General features: G+C 36.0%; 1 protein-coding gene across 1 annotated transcript in view; it reads right to left on the bottom strand.

The window, feature by feature from the left end:
- The window catches only part of LOC107581976 (rho GTPase-activating protein 26-like), an 83,525-nt gene that overhangs the window by 13,573 nt on the left and 47,612 nt on the right, over positions 1–22,340 (bottom strand). Inside the window, exons 8-17 of the mRNA XM_016267672.1 lie at positions 19,521–19,599; positions 17,755–17,791; positions 17,515–17,580; positions 17,348–17,422; positions 15,711–15,795; positions 12,890–12,948; positions 10,369–10,474; positions 6,970–7,129; positions 4,144–4,294; positions 1,822–1,978 (exon numbers count right to left, since the gene is read on the bottom strand). Of these exons, the coding sequence (XP_016123158.1) occupies positions 1,822–1,978; positions 4,144–4,294; positions 6,970–7,129; positions 10,369–10,474; positions 12,890–12,948; positions 15,711–15,795; positions 17,348–17,422; positions 17,515–17,580; positions 17,755–17,791; positions 19,521–19,599 (975 nt within the window). The remainder of the gene's footprint in view (positions 1–1,821; positions 1,979–4,143; positions 4,295–6,969; positions 7,130–10,368; positions 10,475–12,889; positions 12,949–15,710; positions 15,796–17,347; positions 17,423–17,514; positions 17,581–17,754; positions 17,792–19,520; positions 19,600–22,340) is intronic.

Genomic DNA, 22,340 nt, shown 5'->3' with positions numbered 1-22,340 from the left:
CGCTCTTATTTCCTTATTAATTGAAAAATAACCTTAGGGGTAAAACCACTTGCATATTTAAAATAATTTTTGAAACATGAGAAATGTATAAAACTAAGTAAACCATTTTTGTTTAAAAACTTGTTTATATAGATACATTATTGGCATAATAATAGAATGAGGAGCTTGACTCCAGTGACACAATATTTGAGATAATAAAAAGATCTACTGCATACATACAGAATTTGGTTATTTTACTTGGTATGTAAGGTCTAATCATACAAAAACTGTTCATATTTGTATTTGTAGTCTTTGCTGATATATAAATATCTGCATCATCTGCATACATTTGACATTCAGGTAAACCATTAATATATAATGAAAAAGAAGTGGTCCCAACATTGACCCCTGAGGAACACCCATTTTAGTAATCTGATAAAATGACCTTATACAGCAGCATGTATTTTAGCATATTGCTCTCTAAATATTAGTTTCTGGTCTATATATATCATATTCTGTTCTGAAAATATGGTTAAATGCTTTCTTTCAGTGTTGTTTTTTTTTTTTCACAAGTCCTATTGCACTGAAAAGTAACGACAAACCTCACGCCAATAAGCCACATGAATTTAAGATACCATTCGTGTCAGTAGCACATACGGTGTAGGATAAGTTACAGTTTGCGGTAAAATGAAATACTTAGGATTAGAGCTTTCACTCTAAAGTAATAGAAATGTTCGCCTTATCAAACACCACTAATAAAATACACATTTTTTAAAAAATTTAAACTGACCTCAGTGCAGTCAGCAAAGTAAAATTTTTGAGAAAATTGCCGGCATTCAGATTTCGGATAGGTTTCCTAAAAAAAAAAAGCAAAACAATGAGCTCAAGTTCTTGAGAACATGGAGACTGGGTGGCCATTTTGTATGTTTGTCCTTGTCATTCAGAGTGAAGTAAACATCTGCTCTGTCTGTGCTTATGCTATTGTGAAGCAGCATTAAAAAACTACCCTCATCCCATAGCTGTGCACAGCTAAGAGACCTCAAAATGGACCCAAGATTGTGGTTTAAAAATCCATTACCGACCCATGGCCCACCAGAGACAGTGAAATGTGTACAGCAAACAGTGTGTCTTGTTAGAAAACCAACAGTGGAAAAAGCCTGTAGGAGATTGGAAAGGTTACAGGGAAAAGCATTATTGCAGGTCTTGGGAGAGAGAGCATGTTTGTATTTGTATGTGTTTGCTTTGAAGGTGATGTGTCAAGGAAAACAGGACTTTCCTTGCTCTCTTTGGAAATAAAAGATGATCTATTAAGTTTTATCTATTACTGTGAGTAGACATGCTCTAACGTTGAACCAACAATAAAGCAGTTAGCACATGTGCTTTAGACATGCTGAGCTATGGTGTCAGAGGTCAATTATATAAGAACGTCTTTAAGTGCACTACAGGTCAGAGAGAAAATGGTCAAACAAAAACTAGAATATGACTACTTTTTGGTGCAAGCAACCCTAACTAAAGGTACAGTCACAAGTACTGTTGCTCGGCAAAACCCAGTAATCCCAATTCGAATCTGTGCGATCTCGACATTCAAGTGAGGGACAAAAATTTAAAGTTTAAGTTTTTCACACAAAACAGAACCTGCTTGGTTTGATCATTGGAAATTCTGGCTTTTAAGTTTCTGAACACTCTCCCTGCTTTCTGTTGGTTGAACAAACTCATGGCATTGGTTTGGCCAATGTTGTTGTGTTGGGCTAGCCGGGACACTTAAATGAACACCGGCAACAAAGAAAATAGGAGACCGTATTTTAACACACTTCAGCTTTAAAGAAAGTACTGTGCACTCACAGTGAATTAGGCCAACTCTGCTTGGACAGCTGAAGCCCATCTTGGTCTTCGTCTCCGGAAGGCAGGCTGTTGAGTCGAGTCCAGTTGAGTGTGCTGTTGCAATTTACTGATGGCAAGTCTGCACTGGAGTTTACAACCACACTGTTCCTCTTCTCCACTGCAGATGGACAAGCAGAAATGTTGCTATCCTAATGTAGAGTACATAGTATGCTAATGTAATTACTCCAGCCTGTGGCTGAAACAGGGTTTGGTGGGATCTAGTGGTTTGCATTTATTTAAATGGCGGTTTGTATTTTTCAATAAGCAATTCAAGTTACACTGCTAGTGATTTTTGTCTTTAGACAATAACTGAATTGCATCTAATGCTGGGGACTAGTTTACTCCTCACATGCCCAGAGGAGGTTGACAGCAAAATGTTTTTACAATGCAAACAGGGTGGTATCTGGTCATAGGTGTGCCAACTTTAAACCTGAAACTATTTTAATAATTAATTCCATTGTTATTTTTAGCACGACAATTTATAGACCAGGAACTGAATTTCCTCCTCCAGATGACTTTAAGCACAGAGTTTAGCAATGTAAATCCAATGTAAACAAACTGCTGGGAGAAACCAAAAAGAAACCAGGATTTCCTATGTGATATTTCAGTATTTCTTTTTTAATAAATCTGCAAAAATGTCAACAATTCTGTGTTTTTCTGTCAATATGGGGTGCTGTGTGTACATTAATGAGGGAAAAAAATAACTTAAATGATTTTAGCAAATGGCTGCAATATAACAAAGAGTGAAACATTTAAGGGGGTCTGAATACTTTCCATACCCACTGTATATATATCTTTCTGGTCCTTGAATCTAACTGGCTGATAAGAGTGCGATCCTCCAACCACTTCACCGTTTGTATCATGTATCACTCCACTTGCCGTATTTCTCACAAAATCCTCTATAATTTAAAAAATAATACGGTTTTATGTCACGGAATGTAGTTTTAAGAGATTTTAGGCGAGAATGTATTTGTTTACATCTCAAATATGCGGTTTGTTAATAAAGATAACGTCTATTTGAAAATTAGCTTTTCGGAGATGTGAGCTCCAGGGTGTTAGCGGCCGTTGAGCGCTCATTAACCCGCCAAGAGCGCCTCACCTCGGCCAGATCTTCTGGAATTTGCTGCTGGCTCTGATGTCTCTATAGTGGTTAAACATGAGATATAATTAATTTTGGGTAAATCTCAGGGGCAGTCTTTTATTTGTTCCAGAGCAAATAGTTTTGGTTGAGGGCAAAATCCCATCACATTATATTTTATGTAACTTCAGTACTGTATATAACGCTGCCTTTGTACTTTTGACTGAATTGCCTAGTAACTTTTATGATGGTTGTTGTTTATTAAACATTATTATTCAATAAATAATATTTTATATACATAATATTTAATATTGGTAAACAGTGTGTGTGTTCGTTATGGTGATTTATTATCAATCACCATTAGATGGCGACAAGAGACTTTTTTTACGAGTCAGCAGTAAAGACTTTTATATTGAAAAATACTAGAGCACAATTTTAAACAACAAGGAAGATATTTTTACTTTCAACACCAGCTTGTCTGCAGCCAACAAATGCACTGAGCAGTGCTGTCATCAGAAATTACCCTAAACAGATGAAAGGATAGTACGAGCCTATTGGACATTCCAACTAATGTTCTATTGTGAATATGAGATTGGTCTGAAGAACGAACGCTGTATAAGATGCAGTTAATCACACTCGCTCAGTCAATCTTTCTCTCATAATACTCTACTCCACATAATACACAGCTTTTAATATAGTAATACAATAAGCTTTCAACTTATTTAAGTTATTCAACTCAAAGAAGCTTTTGCAACTCAGCGTTCCTTCGTGACATTTTTAAATTAGTAACGGAGGCTTGGGATCAGCTGTTAAACTGTCAACTTTAGAGTTGAATCTGTGGCAGAAAGAAGTAGTTCTGCACAAATGAGGGTTTTTAAAGACACTCCGTTGTTGTTTCTTATGTATTATACACTCATGCCGTTGAACTGTTATTTAAACAAAATATCACCCTCGTAGCCGCAAGATATGGCTGTATATCGGCACACTGTGATTACCTACGGCCGAATTACAGCCGTACCGATATACAGCCATATCTCACATCTATGATTGATATTGCTCATATATATATATATATATATATATATAATATTTTGTTTGTTTTAATATTTTGTTATTTGACCAAAAAGGAAGCATCATTTTTACGCTTAAAAATTATCATTTTACATTTATTTTAAACTTTATAAAGAAAGAACTTGCTGGTGTACCTTTGACTTTCTCTGAAAATGAGGGGTTGTGGAAAAGCGTGAGAGGTCTTTCACTGCATGACGGGGCCTTGCTGTCTGTACTTCTCCGCCTGGGCAGGTTGAGCTGGGAGTTGCCCTGCCCTCCTCCAGACACTGGCATGTCTTTGAAAATCTGCAGAGCCGAAAGGAAATTCAAATCAGCATGAAAATTTCAAAGCGCCACAATGATGGGATGAGTGTCTCCACAAAAGTAGAACAGACTGAAATGCTGCTACTGATGCTGGGAGGATATGACCCCGCAGATGTGTCTAGTCATAAACTGACAATTAGATTTTTTTTTTCTTCACTGAAAAAGCTATTCTTTTTTGCATACAAAAGTACTGTATGACAGCTATCAATCTGCTACCAGTGGCTGTCAGGCTCCAAAAGATACAAAAAAGGTCCCTATGACTCATACACTCCATTTCAAGTCTGAAGTCATAAGTTAGCTATGTGTGACAAACAGACTGACATTAGAGTTCTGTTCGGCACTGAATTCCTCCCCTCCACCAAACCGCTCAAATCTCATTTGCACATATGACTATTCTAGCATGAATCACGGTCAGTTTAATATTAAATGTTATGTTACGGATAAATTAATTGGTTCTCATGTTTCCTGCAACATAGCATGTTTAAATATGCACTGTAAAAACTGTATTGCAATTCAACTGTAAATTTACTATACTGCAACTCTGGTTCTTATTAAAATATTCACATACTTGATTCTCTGAAAAACGGTGCTACAGCCAGTTATTTGACTTTGAACTGTGTGTTCCGTGTCAGAACACACAGTTGCTTTTCTGTATTGTTAGCTTTATTGATAACAAAAATAGGACTGTAATAACTCATCAATAAAATCAACAAAAAATAATGGAAATGGTCCTCTATCTGGCAACCCATGTGAGCGTTAAGTCGAGGAGGGGCAGGAGAAACGACTCTCTCCAGACTCTCTCCATTTTGAATTTGGACTTCAGTACCAATTTCAACCACTAGCTGTCAAAATTATATAGTAAATCGTTTTTATTCATCATTTTTATTTCAATTATGTCATTCGCAGTGTTTTATGGGACTGTAGTGCTTCTTTCATTAATGGAAATTGATGAAACACTTATGTGAATTGAAAAGGATAATTGTGATTTTGTATAATTTATTAACTAAGGCTGCCCTCGACTAAGGATTTTTCTGGTCGACTAGTAGTCGTTCATTTGAAGCATTAGTCGACTAATCGCAATAATTATAATGAGCCTTTAATTGCCTACATAGCCTAATAAGCACTCAAGCACACGCATAAGGCTTGCCACAGTGCACCGGCAGAAGTAATGACTATAAATGCGTTTGGAGCGTTTGGACGTCCTGCCCGATGAACTGTATTACCATAGACTAGCCGTTAACGATCAGTCCATCATGGACTGCGTGACCTCGCCTGTGGAATTTTTTTTTTTTTGCCTGCGATTAAGCGACTTGTACAATTTTAGTCGACCAAGCCTCTTCTAGTCATCCTGCCCGATGAACTGTATTACCATAGACTAGCCGTTAACGATCAGTCCATCATGGACTGCGTGACCTCGCCTGTGGAATTTTTTTTTTTTTTGCCTGCGATTAAGCGACTTGTACAATTTTAGTCGACCAAGCCTCTTCTAGTCGACTATTAGGGGGCAGCCCTAGTATTAGTAATGTAAATGTTTAAATGTGTAATAGTGCCCCCTACCATATAACAGTAAAAACACAGAAAGCTTGAAAATCCTGTCAATGGCAGCGAAAGAGTTAAGGATTATGAGGTCCAAAAAAAAAAAAAAATTATTAATAAAAAAAAGAGGTGAACTTATGCACCTATGAATTTGCAAAAATATCAATAATATTCATTTAGAGTTTGACGTTTACAGTTGACGTTTTAATGGAGCTTACAAGGAATAAGAGCAGTTTGGGCACTATCTGCTATTATATGTACAATCTCACATTTATGGATCATACATGTTTGGAACAACATGAGGTTGAGTAAAAAACTGAATTATTCCTTAAGAATGCTGAGAAAGAAAGAAAAAACTTGTGAAAATGAATTTATGGAGGTCACAAGTCTTTATGCAAAGCTGTATGCAAACAGCCTATTGTGTGTTTGTGAATGAAAAGCTTTTGGAGGATCAGGTTTATGTAACAGTCAGTCTACACTTTGTTTCCTGCTGTACATAACTGTGTGTATTTGTTGAGAGATATAGGATAGGTAGCCATTCATGCTTTTGAGCTGAAGCTGAAAGATTCATTACAGGCTAACCTCATTCACAGTGGAACATATGTGTGTGCCGTGTCTTTAAGGGGATGAGACATGGGAAGGTTAATTGTACAGGTCATAGTGACAGTCTTGATCTTGAAACCCACCCACTTCACCCCTTCATGCAGGAGGAAGTGACCCTATGTCTTGTGACGGGGGGCTCATCTTAAGAAATCAGCCTTGAGCCGATTTGCATGTTGCCATGGCAACTACTCTCATCTGCTTTACCCTTTAAGCCCCTGCCGGGTTTGAAGTTACCTTTTACAGCAAATGCGGCCTGAGTGAGTCCCTCCGAAAGGGTCTCGCTGCTGGATAAAGCCCCTTTTAATAGAGCAATTACATCCTTCATTCACACCTAGGTGCGAGCAACACAGCTTGTACACTTAAAAAAGAAGTAACCAACTGACAAAAACAACCTAATGAGCCATTTAACTCATTAACTCGCAAGTTTCATCGTTACCAATAGAGTTAAATGGAGCTAACAACCATAGTTATTTTGGGAAACGCACCCCTGGTCAGCTAGTAGTCATTCATAAACATACCCGTTCGTGGTTCTCGATCAGGATTTCTACCACAATGTTCTGGAACTTGATGTCCATGATTGCAGCAACGGTCTCTTCCTGTGGCCTCAGCAGCGTAGGGCCGAACACTACGCCGAGGTTAGCAACCGTCATCAAATTTTGCTGGTGGTGACTGGCCACTCTGATGAGAGAGTAAGACATCTGAAGTCATTTACTTCTTATTGTAGTGTAGTGCTTTTCTGTATAGTTAGCTTTATTGATAACAAAAATAGGACTGTAATAACTAATCAATAAAATCAACAGAAAAATAATGGAAATGTTCTTTGTTAAATTTGCTGTAAAATATTACGCATTCTTAGGTTCCACTTTATATTAGGTGGCCTTAACTACTACTGTATGTACTTACATTTAAAATTAATCAGTTGATACAATGCACTTATTGTGTACATACATGTCTTTACATCATACTTATATATCTTTTTAAATACCTGCATGTAATTACATCTGCAACTAATTGATGTAATTACATTTATAATTACACTGTTGACCCATCCCTTACACCTTAACCCACCCTTAAACCTACCCATACCACTAAACCTGTCCCTAACTTTACCCGTATCCCACCTCAGTAGCAGCAAAAGTGTTTTGCAATACAATACGAACACAATAAGTACATTGTACTTTTTTGATGTAAGTACATAGTAGTTAAGGCCACCTAATTTAAAGTGGGTTATATAAATATGATATATAAATAATATAATATAAATGTAAATGACTAAATAAATATAAAATGTATTTAGTAAATTTACCATACTTGAAATCCTAAAACACACACAGACACACAAACTGACATAGAAGATCACTGATGATCGAAGACATCACTGAACCCTATAAAGCCTACTGTATCATACTTGATACACAAATATCTAAGGCTTCCAAATTACTTGAACAAAACTTTGCTGAAAAACCTGTTGTACTTCTACGTAATGCCTTCTGTTGACTGATTGAACGTTTACACTTATTAGCAAGTAAAGGCTTTTAGGATCAATCTAAAAATATCCGTCTTCAGGTTGTGGTACATGGTAGGCTTGCCGCAATAGACGGTGCTGACGGTGATACCGTTGTTAAGCCGCAACACCGGTTACGTCACTTGCCCACCGCGGCACCGACCCCCACCATCGTTTTGATTTGTCGAGCTGACTGACAAGAAGAGTGAGGTGAGACAGACAAGACGATGGCGGATGATTTAGTTTCGAAACGAAATGCAAAAGCACTTGTTTGGCAATATTTTGGATTTTTAAAAGCCTGTTGACATTTGCCGTTTATCTAAGGTGATTTTGGACGTTTTTTTAAACATTAGTTTCTTATTTAATTGGTTCCACATTGTTTGCTGATTTTTACTTTATTTAAACTTTGTGTCATTTATTTATTTTATTTGACATCAAGGTGTATGCGGTGCCTCCAAAGCTTTCTTATTCGTTTTGCTAATAAACGTTCTACGTTTCTTATTTATTTGGTTATATATTATAGTCTACATGTTTACTTGTTTCCAGTTTTGTATACCTATTTAAACTTTATGTAAGTTATTTGTTATTTTATATTAGGCATAGCCTGCCCTATAGTATGGTGTATTTTTATTCGTTTTGTTAATAACATTTCTATGTTTTATATATAGGCTAAAGTGAGTTTGACGTTGTATTTTGTAGTTGCATTCAAGCAATTGACGCCGAATTGCCGGAAGTAAAATGCGCACAACGATTTTAAGCTATTTAAAAGCGAAGGAAAGCGAGGAAAAGAGGGAAAATTCAAACTAACTAAAATCGAACAATTGCTTTACGCCGAATTGCCGCTATTTGAAAGTGAAAGTAAAATAAGCTCGCCGTTTTACAAGCGATTTAAAAGCGAAGGAAAGCGAGGAAAAGAGGGAACGCCCCCGCCCCCGCCCCCGCGGTGATACCGGTATTATCCGTGTTGTCACACGTCGATTAACCGGTGGGAACATTTCCTCACCGTCACAACCCTACTACATGGGTCTTTTTGCTGTAAAATCTTAATTATTGGCTATTCTTAGTAATATTTTTTTTATCGCGTTTATTACAATGCGAGTTTTGAATATGATACATCAGGTTTTTGAGAAATGAATATTTGTACATTTTTCAGTCATTGTACTGCATTGCATTATGTTAAAACTACAGAGCTTTGATCATGAAACAAAGCATTTAATTTTCATCTTAATAAGACATATTATTGGGAGATATACAGTAGAGTGACAACTGTTTTTTCTATGCATTTGATATAAGTTGTCTGCTATACTGTTATAAAGATCTCATTGATTTACATTACAAGATATCAGAATTGTATCTTACTTTATGGGCATATAAATATCAGCAAACAATTCTCCAATATCATGAGCCATAAAAGCATGATATATCAAATATGAAAAAAAAAAGATTATGTCAAAAGTTTCAATAAACTGTTACAGTACATAAAAACAGGTCAAAACAACAGGTTTTAAACTAAAGCATACTGTCTAATTAAAAAAAAAGGACAAGGCATGTGATACGCCCCCACTTCAAGTGATTTCATGTGGACTTTAATGGTGTAGCTTTTTAGGGTTTTGAACCTGCAAACTTTATAGACTGTCGTCTGGTCAGATATTAAACTACTCTTGCAGTTACACAAGTATTAGTACATTTTATATTATTTCAATAGGTAATCTGAACATTTGTTTTTATACTGATTGTGGCAAATTAACCTCGAATCAGTATCAAACAGCTGTAATGTTTGTGAATTTGATGAGCAAGCTAAACAGTCCTGCTGTAAATGATGATTCAGTGTCAACAGAACCCAAGGTAAAACCTTTACAATTATTTCTTCTAAGCAGCATACTGTCAATATTAAATGATTCCCTTTGAACCTTGTTTTTCACTGCTACTGTCTCGATGAAACTAGTCATTCCACACTACAACATCATTTCCAAACTTGTCCTGAGGGCATACAGCAAGTGAGGCATTAAATCCGCATGCAAAGTGGGTATTAAACTTCTACTTCCTGTAATTCTTTTGGATTATGAATCTGATCTTTTGCATCAAGCTGCGTAAAGCATTTTCACTCTGGAGTTTTCCGTAAAACTCCAAAATACTCCTCGATCTGCCAGCATCACTGAGGAACGGCTCCGCAGAGCTCGGCCGTCAGGGTGTCAAATTAAACTCGCACAAAAGAAAATGGAGCTGGGAACGAGAGATGGAGGAAAGGACAGGTGAAGGAAAACAAGCCACTCTTTTCAGCTGGGCAAACACAAAGGGGAAGTTAAGGCCTTTATTACCATCAGCAGGGTTGTGGTTTTTACAATGGAAATCCTCTTAGGTCTTTGCTGGATTTGTATCACAGTAAAAAGGGGGCGTCAACACCAAAACTTACTTGGCCAAGTGTTTCATAAGAAGCTCCAGCATCTGGCGGTTCTTCTCCGGGAGACGGTGCACTATGGAGTGGATCTCTGCCACTCTCGCCTCGGGATTGTCCAGCTCTAGGAAGACATAGAGAAAGAGGAAGCGAGAGAATAAGCGGTTGCAAAGGAAAAGCACATTTCCTTTTGCTCCGCATGAACTGTAGGCGTTTTACTGCTGTGTTTGACTCAAGTGCATTCGCAGCAGGAATGGGAGTCCAGTCTCACTGTGTACGTTTTTAAGTAGATTTTAGCGTTCACAGACACATATCAGAACTGATACGTTGCATGTGTTGCTGATGTTGTGAAACAGAACAAAAGATCCCATTCCTGATTCTGTGAGGTCACTTCCTGACACAGTCTGGACCCACACAGACACGTTATTCCAATTAAACTGACATTAATGCTCACGTGTTTGTGTCTGCCTTGTTGTAAAAGCACAGTGCCACCTAGTGTTAGTGACGGCTACAGCAGTGTCCATTAAGGGCAAAGCTAAGCTGCCAGATGCGGGCTCTTAAAGGTCACTGAAATATTAGAGTGATCTATCTGGCTGCCATGATATCCTAATAATCCTCAGTATCAAGAGTACAGCGAGAGAAGAGAGGTATAAATGAGGTTGTTTAGACATGACAAGGGACAAAAAATAAAATACAATTAAAAAATTGCACTGCAAAAAAATATTTTCTGGTTTTCTAGTGTAAATATTCAAAATTTTTAAATCAAGATTTAACTTAACAACACAGCAACATTTAACATTTACTTAAGAAGCAAAATGACTTAAGATATTTAGTCTTCTGTTCCAAAAATTTTACTTTTTTTTTTGCTTAAAAAAATTTAAAAAAAATCTGCCAATGAGGCAAGAGAAATACTCTTGATTTGCTCTTGAAGTAAGATTATTCGATTATTTCTCTTACCCCATTGGCAGATATTTTTTTCTTGTTTTAAGCAAAAATGAACAGAATTTTTTTTTTTTTTCAAAAAACAAGACTTAATATCTTTATTTTGCTTCTCAAGTAAATGCATCTTGATTCAACAATGTTTATATTTTTACACTAGAAAACAAGACAAAAATACTAAGTAAGACATTCATTTTTGCAGTGTGTGCATAATTATATTTTTGTAGCCTCAACTTCATTGCTTCATTGGAGATGCCACAACCCAAATTTAAACACAATGCCTGCAACAGCACCACAACTGTTTTTTTTATATAACATGGTATAAAATGTTATTATAAATGTGTGTATTATATATGTATATATATATATATATATATATATATATATATACACACACACACTAATTATAACATGTATATTTATATATTTATAGTGTATATATATTCAACACAAGAATATATTGTCTGAAAACAAGTCTTATTATCTTATACACAAAATATAGATTAAAAAAATGATCTGTTGATAATACAAAGCATTCAAATATTGAACTGCAAAAAAGACAGCACATAACCAGACCAGACACTAGATATTTGGTCATGTTGAACAGAAACCGAACCTTTAGACCGCACACACACATTTTCACACTTTGATTTTCTCTTCTCATCCAGTTACATACACATTCACATCGTCTCTCACTCCCGTATTCCCATCTCTCTCTCTCTCTCTGCTCATGGGCAAACTCCAGATGGCACCTTGCTCTTTATCACATAAATGGCTCACATAGACAGGAATGAACTAGGGGAGGGGTGGAAAAAAAGAGAGAAAATGAAAGGCAGAAAGGGAGGGGTGGAGCTCTCTGAGAAAAAAAAGTTCATATGAGGACAAGGGCCTAACGTCACCCTTAAGGACTGGCCAAAAAAAAGCACAGAAAGAAAGAGAGAAAAACAGAGACAAAAAAGGGAACGATGGTAGAAAGCAAACGAGATAAGATGAAGATAGCATGAGAAACGATGCAAAAAAAAAAGCATTGTAGTAATCAGTCTTGTTTTCATGTACAAAAGTATCCAAACATCCTTAAAGCAAGATGCACTTACTTGAGCAGCAAAATTACATTTCAGAGAATATTTATTTTAGTATTTATATCTGTAATTATTTTTCTTCCCAATTAGTTAAAAACCAGTTTTAATAATTAATGAAATAAATGTAATAATTAAATATTTGAAATAATTTTAGCAAATAGTTTTTTTTTTAAGTCAAAATCTAATAAAATTGAATTAAGTTTGTGTTTAAATCTAAATTGTGAAATTTCTAATTGAGGTCAGTTTCTTTGCAGTGTGAAAATCTAAGTTTATGGTACAAAAGACGATCTGGAAAAGAAACAACATCCCTTGGTGTCTCAGACGAAAGCCGCCACACTGTAAATCCATTTTCATTCCTCTACACCTCAGTTTCTTGTTTCTGACCGCGTCCTATTAGCTTGAACACTCCTACTCTGCACTGTGTCTTATCAAATAGTCGAACTATAGTCAAATAGTTCCAAATAGTCAAAATAGATCAGAGGAGGGGAAATAAGGCCAGAGCGGTCCAACCAGACACTCACTGGCTGCTTTGATGAAGCTCCTCTGGTACTGGTATGTCATGAGAGGGGCCGGCAGCATCCTGATAGCACAGAAGAAGAGAAGAGATTAGCGATTAGATAACAGACCGAAATCGACAGTCAGACTCAAAAACAGAAGATATCATGGCATCGAGACAGAGTGAACTGAGAATATTTGGATGCATGAGGATTATATGTCTTCCTTTACCGTTTTAAAGTCGTATACTACTTATTTGCTAACTTCCGAGAGGTTTTATTTTTAACCTGCAGACTAATTTGTAGATTACTATTAGCATTACATGAATAATCAAGACTGTGTGTTAGACTGTATTTTTATATTTTCCGACAAAAACGTAAGTGGTAATTGCAATATCTATATTTGTATATATTTTTTTATAATTTGCTAATTGCTAATGCCAAACTGCCACGGTGCTAGCATGTTGTGGATGGTCGCCAGGCTGGTGTCATGAACACATGGGTTGCCAAGCTCTCCCTTGTGAAAAAGAAGTGTACTTATTAATTGTATTTAATGTGCACTTGCAGTGTACTTCAAATCTTAAAAGTATATTTAAAAAAAGGCAGCAGCTATTTGCACTGTGTTAAGTGTTAATAGCGATAGAGGCTATTTAAACTAAGTGAAAATAGTTTTGTTTTTGCGATATGCTATTTACACTAAGAGCAAATAGCTATAGATTCTATTTACAATATGTTAGCAGGATTTTCTGTTATTTATACTATTTATTGCAAATAATGGCAATTATCTGCATCTCAGTATTGTAGTACACATTATAAAACAGTATGCAATAGTGTAAATTTTGAGTGTAAATTATAATTTTAATTCAAATTATTAAATGGATGCCACCTTATTGGGACAATAAAACCCTCCTTTACCAACCCGATAGTTTATTTTCAGCTTTTCAATTATTTCCTTCATTTTTATTGAAAATAAAATGCCTTTCCGATGTGATATGAGATTTGAAAAGGGAGAAAAGAAGTTCGGCAAAATGCTGGTTCGAACCGGGTGTGCCTCACACGTCCTGAAAAGTGAAGCTGCGGGCTCTTTGATCGCCCCCTGGTGGCTGGCTGCAGTACATGTCATAAACCCCGCCTTCTCCATGTAAACGAATGGGACTTGAGTCAAAATAAAAAAATAAATTACACTTCCAATACAATTTTCCGAAAGATGGTTTTGGTCATTTCAGGTAGTTATTACACTAACATATATTCACTTGTTAATTTTTGTGATAAGTTTGATTTTAGCTAGTAATTTGATACTATAAAAACGGGGTGTGTCATTACGGTTGATTGGGTCTGCGGGAGTTTGGGCGGGAGTTTGATACCGCGGCTCCACCTCACAACACTGCTGCGCAGACTCGGGCTCCAAACGAATCTCTACTGCGCAGACTCGGGCTCCAAACGAATCTCTACTGCGCAGACTCGGGCTCCAAATGACGTCATTTACTCAAGATGGCAGTGGCCATACTGAGATTCTTTGGCTTCACTTTTCTATAGTGGAAGGAAATGGAGACGCGTTGTCCATCTTTTTTTACAGTCTATGGTTCGAACCCGGGTTGTTCGCGTCAAAAATGACTATGGCACGCACTTTACCATCTGCATCACTGGAGCTGATGTTTGATAGCCATCTTTTGTAGTGTTGACTAGCCCAATAACACTTTGATGGGCGGAGTTAGTATAAATAGCCTCTTCCAACAAAGCGGGCTATTTGCACTTAGTGTAAATAGACACTCTGTTAAAGAAATGAACTTGCAGATAATATAATATTAAAGAAATAATGTCCAGATAAGTGTACTTTTGCAAGTGTTTAAGTACACTTTCATGACTATGTTTCTTAACACACTTAAGTACATTTTTAATTAAAAAATGTTACTTATCATTATACATACTTAAATCATTACATCTCAATAATCTTTTGTCATGCCGTAATAAAAAATACTAAATTTTAATGTTTAAACTAACATACTAAATCATATTCAACATAATTATGCTTTCAACTGTAATGTTATTTGATTACAGTTAAAATTAATATATTTTAAATGCACTTTGAATGTTCTATAAATACATGCAAGTTTCCATAGAAGTGACATTAAAGTATATTTTAGTTGACCATAATTGCTTGTCGGTACATTTAACAGTGCACTTTAAGCATATTTCAAACACTTAAGTAGTTATGAAATTACATATAAAGATGTACTTAAATCCCACTTACTGTAAGTGGGTAAGAAACTCGACACACTCAATATATGAAGTCTTAACTTTGTAACTACTTATACGGGTAAATAAAACAAAGTTATATGACATTAAATATTTCTCATTCTTCAAATGCTCAGCATAGGCCTACTAGCTTAGCATACTGCTAGCTTGTTAGCGTTCTAGTTTATTAAATCTATCATCTTTGATCATTTGTTAAGACCATGCAAATAATAAAAAAAGTGATGCAATAAACTTAATTATACAGTATATTTAATATATTTATTGTAAATCATATTTAATAAAATCACCTGCTGTACCATAGAGAGAACAGAGAAATGATTCAAACGTTTATTTTGTGGGTTCTTACAGTATGTAGTTGCCAGAGTGTTTTGCATGATATACTTACCCTGTTGAAAAAACTAGCATATGCTGGTTTTTTCAACAGGGTAAGTGAACAGCCCTGAGTATAAGCAATTGTAGGACTGATGCCTTAGCGGTCAAACTAACTTTTGAGACTGCAGGAGCCAGTTAAATTGAGACAGCTAACTCACATTTTGTGTAATATAGCCTGGTTGTTGTCATGTGGTCATGTGTGAAGGGGGCAGGTTGGTACCTGAGGTAATGCTTTATTGCACTGGTGATGGTCTTGATCTCCCATTCTGTGCTGTCCAGCTCCACATCTGCACAGGTTTTGGGGTCTAGAGGAGAGTATTACGGTTAGACGGCAGATTTAGTTTGCAGGTGACCTCTGTTGAACCTTTGGAATTACCCACTCGGCACAGTGCCAGTATGTGCCAGCAAACTGCATATGCGTGCTAGCAACAGCCAATCAGCATCAAAATCGCAAACCGTTTCCTAAAGCAAAACTGTCAAAGTATATCATTTTCACTCTGAGGCAGGCAGTTAAATACTGGTGATCTGGTGAGTAACACAACAACATCAAAGTCTATTCATTCTGCTTTCACTGCAGGGTGTGACGACATTCTGGTCACTTTTTGCGTGTGAAGAGGTTTGCGTTTGTACTTAAGCAGCTGAGAATAATGGTTCCATGCAAAGTGAAGTTTACACACAAATAGGCCTACAATACTTCAAATAAGTCTGTATGATATTAGTTGAGGCAGATGTGCTTTGAAAGTGCAGTAAAAATATTGTAAGATGGGAGGGGCATGCATGAATTTTGGCATAGTGACCAAAAGCAAGCTCGATGCATTGTAATCAACATATCTGTCTGTACAAGAGCAATGCATCATGAAAAAACTAGGTCGCTCACGTAATAATCAATATATCTGTCTACACTGCATGGGAGTAATGCGACAAACCAAGACACATTCCATTATAAATCAACAAAGCTGTCTACAGTGATAATTCATCTGACAATGTGACAGCTAGAGCGCTCACATTACAATTAACAAAGCTGTCTGAAAAAATGCAAGTGATCACTGTGACAACTAGTTACCAGGGTCAATGACAAATAAGAATATCCATGATAAAGAAAAGGAAAACCTATTAAAAATCTAGTTTAAAACTATTTTTAACACACGTGTCAATTTCTTAGAAATGTACTCTTCTATACATGCTGGCTTTATATGGTTTTGAAGAACCTTTATATTATTTTCAAATAAAAAAATGTTTTTATGACACGTGGTGTAGCCATCATGTATAAAGTAATAACATATCGTAGTGTGTGTTTAAAAAGAATTCTTATTATGGAAATAATACACTTTAAAAGAATATAATTAAGTGTGAAATTGAATGTAATGTTTTCAAACACAATTGCATGCCGTTTGCAATTAAAGGGATAGTTCACCCAAAAATTAAAATTCTGTCATTAATTACTCACTCCCATGTATTTCCAAACCTGTAAGACCTTTGTTCATCTTCGGAACACAAGTTAAGATATTTTTGACGAAATCCGAGACCTTTCTGACCCTGCATAGACAGCAACGCAACTGACAACTGTAGGAGTGAATTCTAGCACTGTGATTTTGGCTATTCCAATAAAGCATTCGGTATCCAACAAGAACATAATACTGGTACAGTGCATTACGATATTTCTATAAATTCAGAAGAAATGTGAAAAAAGTGTACATATTCTAAGTTTCACTCTCAGGGCAGACACTGTGTTACTCAAAACAGTTTTAAGGCTGAGAAATTGTATATGTGACATTTATGGCTGAAATTCTTTTTCATGTTAATCTCCTGGTTTCATTAAAACAAAATGACCACCAGCAGCGGAGTGCTGATTCTCACCCATGGCCAGGCTGAGTAGTTTCTGCACTCTAGAGTTGACACCGACGATCCTGTATAGCCCCTGTTCATCAATGCCTGTTAGAGAAAACCATAGACTGTCACACTTACTCATGTACTGGTCACCATCTGACCTCTATTTCTGAACAGAAAAACAACAAGAGGTGTACCTCTGGTTTCTATGGCATAGATGAATTTTTTTACAACATTGAAGCCGATGACATCTAATTGAGCCACTTAAATAGAAAGTTCATTGGGAGAGGGAAAAAAAAAACATCAATACAACTTCATGGTAAAACAAACAGTAATAAACAACATGAAACCAGCATGATAAGTGTGTACGATTCTGTGATTCAACTGAATTGTTTGTTTTTTTATATAATTTAAAGGACTGAAATAGCACTACTTACTAGCTTCATTCTGGCTGTCACGATTCAGGGTGTATACCTGAGAGACAACACATTTTGGTCAAGTAAATGGCTGTTAACACAGAACAGCTTCGGGAAAAAAAATCTACATAAAATTTTATGGTACCAGCTGAGAAGCCATCACAGCACACAATTTTACATGCATAATCTGTTCACTAAATGCTTTTGAAAAGCTTTGTCACACTAAAAGAGTCATTTAGCATGCTAAGACATGGTTTTGTTACAAAACCTAGTGAGCTGCCTAGTACATAGGCAGCATTTTTGGTGAGAAGGCAATATCAAAATACACTACAACAACAGTGGATGACTCAAATGTGGATTATGAATATATTGATATAATTCTATATCCATCTATAAGCATGACAACCCTCAGAATATTTTAAGCATGCTCCTGTGTGTGTGTGAGATATGCTGCTGCTGCATGAACAGGCATACATAAATCCAGTAGCAGATCTAGACAGGTGGAGCTGGGGGAGGTGGAGGTTTTCAGAAGAACTGCACCATTTAGAGTTTCATGACTGAACTAGATATTTAATTCAAAGCCAATTAACGTTGATAAAAAATATTCAAATAAATAGGAAGTTTACTATTTAACAAAATATTTGTGTGCTCTATGAATTTTCATGCTAATTAGGGCCTAGCAGCATTCTAACAGCAAACTCTATTGAAATCAGTTTGTTGAGCGTCCTGTGTGTTTTTGTGATAAGCACTAATTGAGCTGATGCCTAAAGAATGTTTCATCAGTAACTGATAATGTTCCATTCAATTAGCATGCTGCCCTTAAAGGTCTATGTATGTAGTACTCTAGTGAGGCAGCTTACTAGATTATGGAACAGAGCCTAAATCATCCTACATTATACATTACAGATTAAATTATGAAGCCAACACTCAACTAAACCACTACATTTGAATCCAGATAAAAAAAAAAAAACAGGCTAAAGGCCCGAATATGCATATTTATGAGACACAATATGTCCCAAGAATATGCATTCAAAATGAGAATGCACTTTATCTGATGCACAGCAGTGCCAAGCATGTGAAATGCTCTTAAAGGGTTAGTTCACCCCAAAATGAAAATTCTGTCATTAATTACTCACCCTCATGTTGTTTCAAACCCGTAAGACATTCGTTCATCTTCGGAACACAACTTAAGATATTTTTGATGAAATGTGAGAGCTCTCAGACCCTGCATCGACAACAATGCAACTGTAATGTTCCCAGGTCCAGAAACATAGTAAGGACATCGGTAAAACAGTCCATGTGACATCAGTGGCTCAAAAATACTTTCTGAGTGCAAAGAAAACAAAAATAACATAATTTATTTAACAATTCTTCACCCCGGAGTTACGTCTTCCGCCATTTTGGAGACTTCCCAAGAGCGTAATCGACGTAATCAGCGTTGTTTACGTTTTCGTCGGAGAAAACGCGCGCATGAACGTAATCTGCGTAATCAGCGTTGTTTATGCTTAGGGGAAAGCGTGCGAATGTGTTGTGATACTCTAAAATGGCGGAAGACGTAACTCGGGGGAGAAGAATTGTTGAATAAATTATGTTAAATTATGTGTTTTGTTTATTTTGCGCTCAAAAAGTATTCTCGTAGCTTTGCAAAACTGATTTGGACGGGTTTGGAACGACATGAGGGCGAGTAATTAATGACAGAATTTTCATTTTTGGGAGAGCTATCCCTTTAAGATGAACCCTATCATATTAGAGAGCGAAACAAATTTCCGATGTCTCAGATAAAGTACCGGTTCTCTTCCGTCCATGGCTTCCATCCAGAGTCTGCGGTCTTCCTCTGACAGCGCCTGCATGGTGATCACGCCAGGCCTGAAACATGCACACATCCACACGCAAGCATGCACAGCGGTACAGTCAACATGCACACACACACACACACACACACACACAAAAACACAATTCTCCTGTGATGCATGTATATTTACAGGACACTGTTAGTTTAAACACTAGTGAGCGTGTGTGTTTGAGGAAAATTTATTTTCTTAAAAATCCTCAGAGGCACACTTGTGAAAAATAATTGTGCTTAATTGTATTCAATATGCACTTGTTGTGTACTTTCAATCTTAAAAGTATAGTTTGAAAAAAACTGTACTTGCAAATAATATAATAATAAGGAAATAAAATGCCACTTGCACTGAAGGTGCACTTAAAGAGTACATTTTTATGATTTATGGTTTCTTTACACACTTAAGTACATTTAAAAAAAAGTAATATTGTCAAATTAAAAGACATTTTATAATCTTAAAGTAAGTAAACTTATTTGCATGTGTTGAACATATTAAATCACATCTAAAGTTCTTGAGTATAATTTTAACTAAACTTAAAAGCAATTTAGTTAAACTAATTGCATAATACATTTTCATTTAATTGTCAGTAAATTGCAATTAAGTGTTCAGAAACAATGCATTTAATTTTTACCAAGTACAATCTTTTGAAGTACAGTATTTCTGTAATAAGTACTCTTTTTTAAGTATTCTATAAAGTACTTTTTCACAAGTGTAAACAAACACCCATTAACTATTCACAAATGTATTTTACACAAAACACACTGCAATTTTACAATAGCCTCCTGCTTTTCTGATTGCAAACTCACAAAAACACTATCCAAACACCTTCCCATATGTCGGCTTTGCCAATAAAAAAAAAGGACATCACATACACAGCATCGCATACACAAAATGACATCGTCTCCCACACCAGCAGTGCACTACCACATTGTAAATTCATCAGGGTTTTCTGACCACAAACTCAATTAAACGGACCCAGTTCTATTACCCTAACTCTGCCTGACCTGGCATGGCCTAACCTTCAGTTGTCACGCGAGATAATGGTGTGTGAGTGTGTGCTTCTGATTTACTGATAGAGCTGCCATACTGAAATATTAAGAGGTTTTCCAACACACGGCACCGCAAACTGGCTCTCGCTGGCTCTTCTATGCTAAAGCAGAGAGAGGGTTTTGCTTGGTAAAATAAGAGCTGTATTAAAGCACTGGACTGTTAAAAGACGGACTGTCTGTACTGTAATTTTGCAAATCATGAAATATGACCCATTTGTTCAAATAACGTCATCGATATCTGGTATATATCTACATTGGTTACCATAGTAATGATTTAAGTGTTCACACAACTATAAAAGAGTCTTTTTTGAGAGTAGCTGTTGGTGTGGAAAGAGAAGGAATTTTTCCAAGGTTACTATGACACATCAATACCAAGCAAAATGAGTTCATTCGGACACATCTATAGACACTACATAGCATGACCCATTCTTAATGACTATTTTTGTCATTGTTCTTTTTAAAAAAATATCTGTATAAATATTTTCAAGTAAAAACACTATATATAATGTACAGCGTGCTGAACATTATACTGTATATAATGTTGCGACATATACACTTAAATCACCTGAATCTGACCATTCATACTGAGAAATATTTTCTAAAAATCTGGCTACATTTTTAAGAAGAATTTTTAAAAGGATTTCAAACCACAAGCAAATTTGCTTTGTATCGTGTATAAAAATAGGATTTCATGTTTTTTCCCCAATAAAATTAAAACTTCTCCCTTTTTTAAATTAAATTTTTTTCCAGTACAATTTATATACATATATATATATATATATATATATAGAGAGAGAGAGAGAGAGAGAGAGAGCGAGACAGAGATAGATAGATAGATAGATGGATGGATGGATGGATGGATGGATAGATAGATATACATTTTTTAAAGAACTAAAACTGCATAAATTAAAACTTTTTTAAAGTTCTGTTTTAATATGTATTAAAATGTAATTTATATCCATGATGGCAAATCGGTTTAATTTAAAATAAAAGTTCTATTTTAATACGTTTCAAAATGTCATTTATTTCCGTGATGGCAAAGCTGAAGTCTTTAGTGTCATTCTTCAGAAGTCTTTCTAATATGGTGCTTAATTATTATCAAACATTACGTTGGCTTAGTTATTAATATTGGCTCTTATTATAAATCTTTAAAAAAGTTTTTGTTTTTCAAAATAATTTCTTAGATTTTTGTGAAAACCGTGATACTTTTTTTTCAGAATTCTTTGACAAAAATAAAGTTCAAAAGAACAGCATTTATTTAAAATAGAAACCTTTTGTAATATTGCAATTGTCTTCGATTTCACTTTTAAATAAAGCAGCCTTGGTAAACTTTTGATGATAATGTATATCCTGGATTAAAATGATTATTCTTGCAAATTCAAACAGTTTATGCTTAAGATTCGAATCTTAGTGGGGAACGGGGAAAAAAAATACATAATGTTCTCTCTACAGCCCTGAAAGACAGCGGAGACCAGGACAACTAGATGAGCCCCAGATACAGATCCCCTGTAAAGACCTCGTCTCAGACGACCACCGGGACAAGACCACAGGAACCAGTTGAGTCCTCTGCACAATGTGACATTGCTGCAGCCTGAAATTGAACTGCTGGTTTCGTCTGGTCAGAGGAGAGCTGGCCCTCCGACTGAGCCTGGTTTCTCCCAAGGTTTATTCTCCATTCTGTCACCGATGGAGTTTTGGTTCCTTGCCGCTGTCG

The sequence above is a fragment of the Sinocyclocheilus grahami genome, unplaced genomic scaffold, assembly GCF_001515645.1.
Source record: "Sinocyclocheilus grahami isolate Dianchi unplaced genomic scaffold, SAMN03320097.WGS_v1.1 scaffold39.1, whole genome shotgun sequence".
Classification (NCBI taxonomy): domain Eukaryota; kingdom Metazoa; phylum Chordata; class Actinopteri; order Cypriniformes; family Cyprinidae; genus Sinocyclocheilus; species Sinocyclocheilus grahami.
This window is presented reverse-complemented; position numbering and strand designations above follow the sequence as displayed.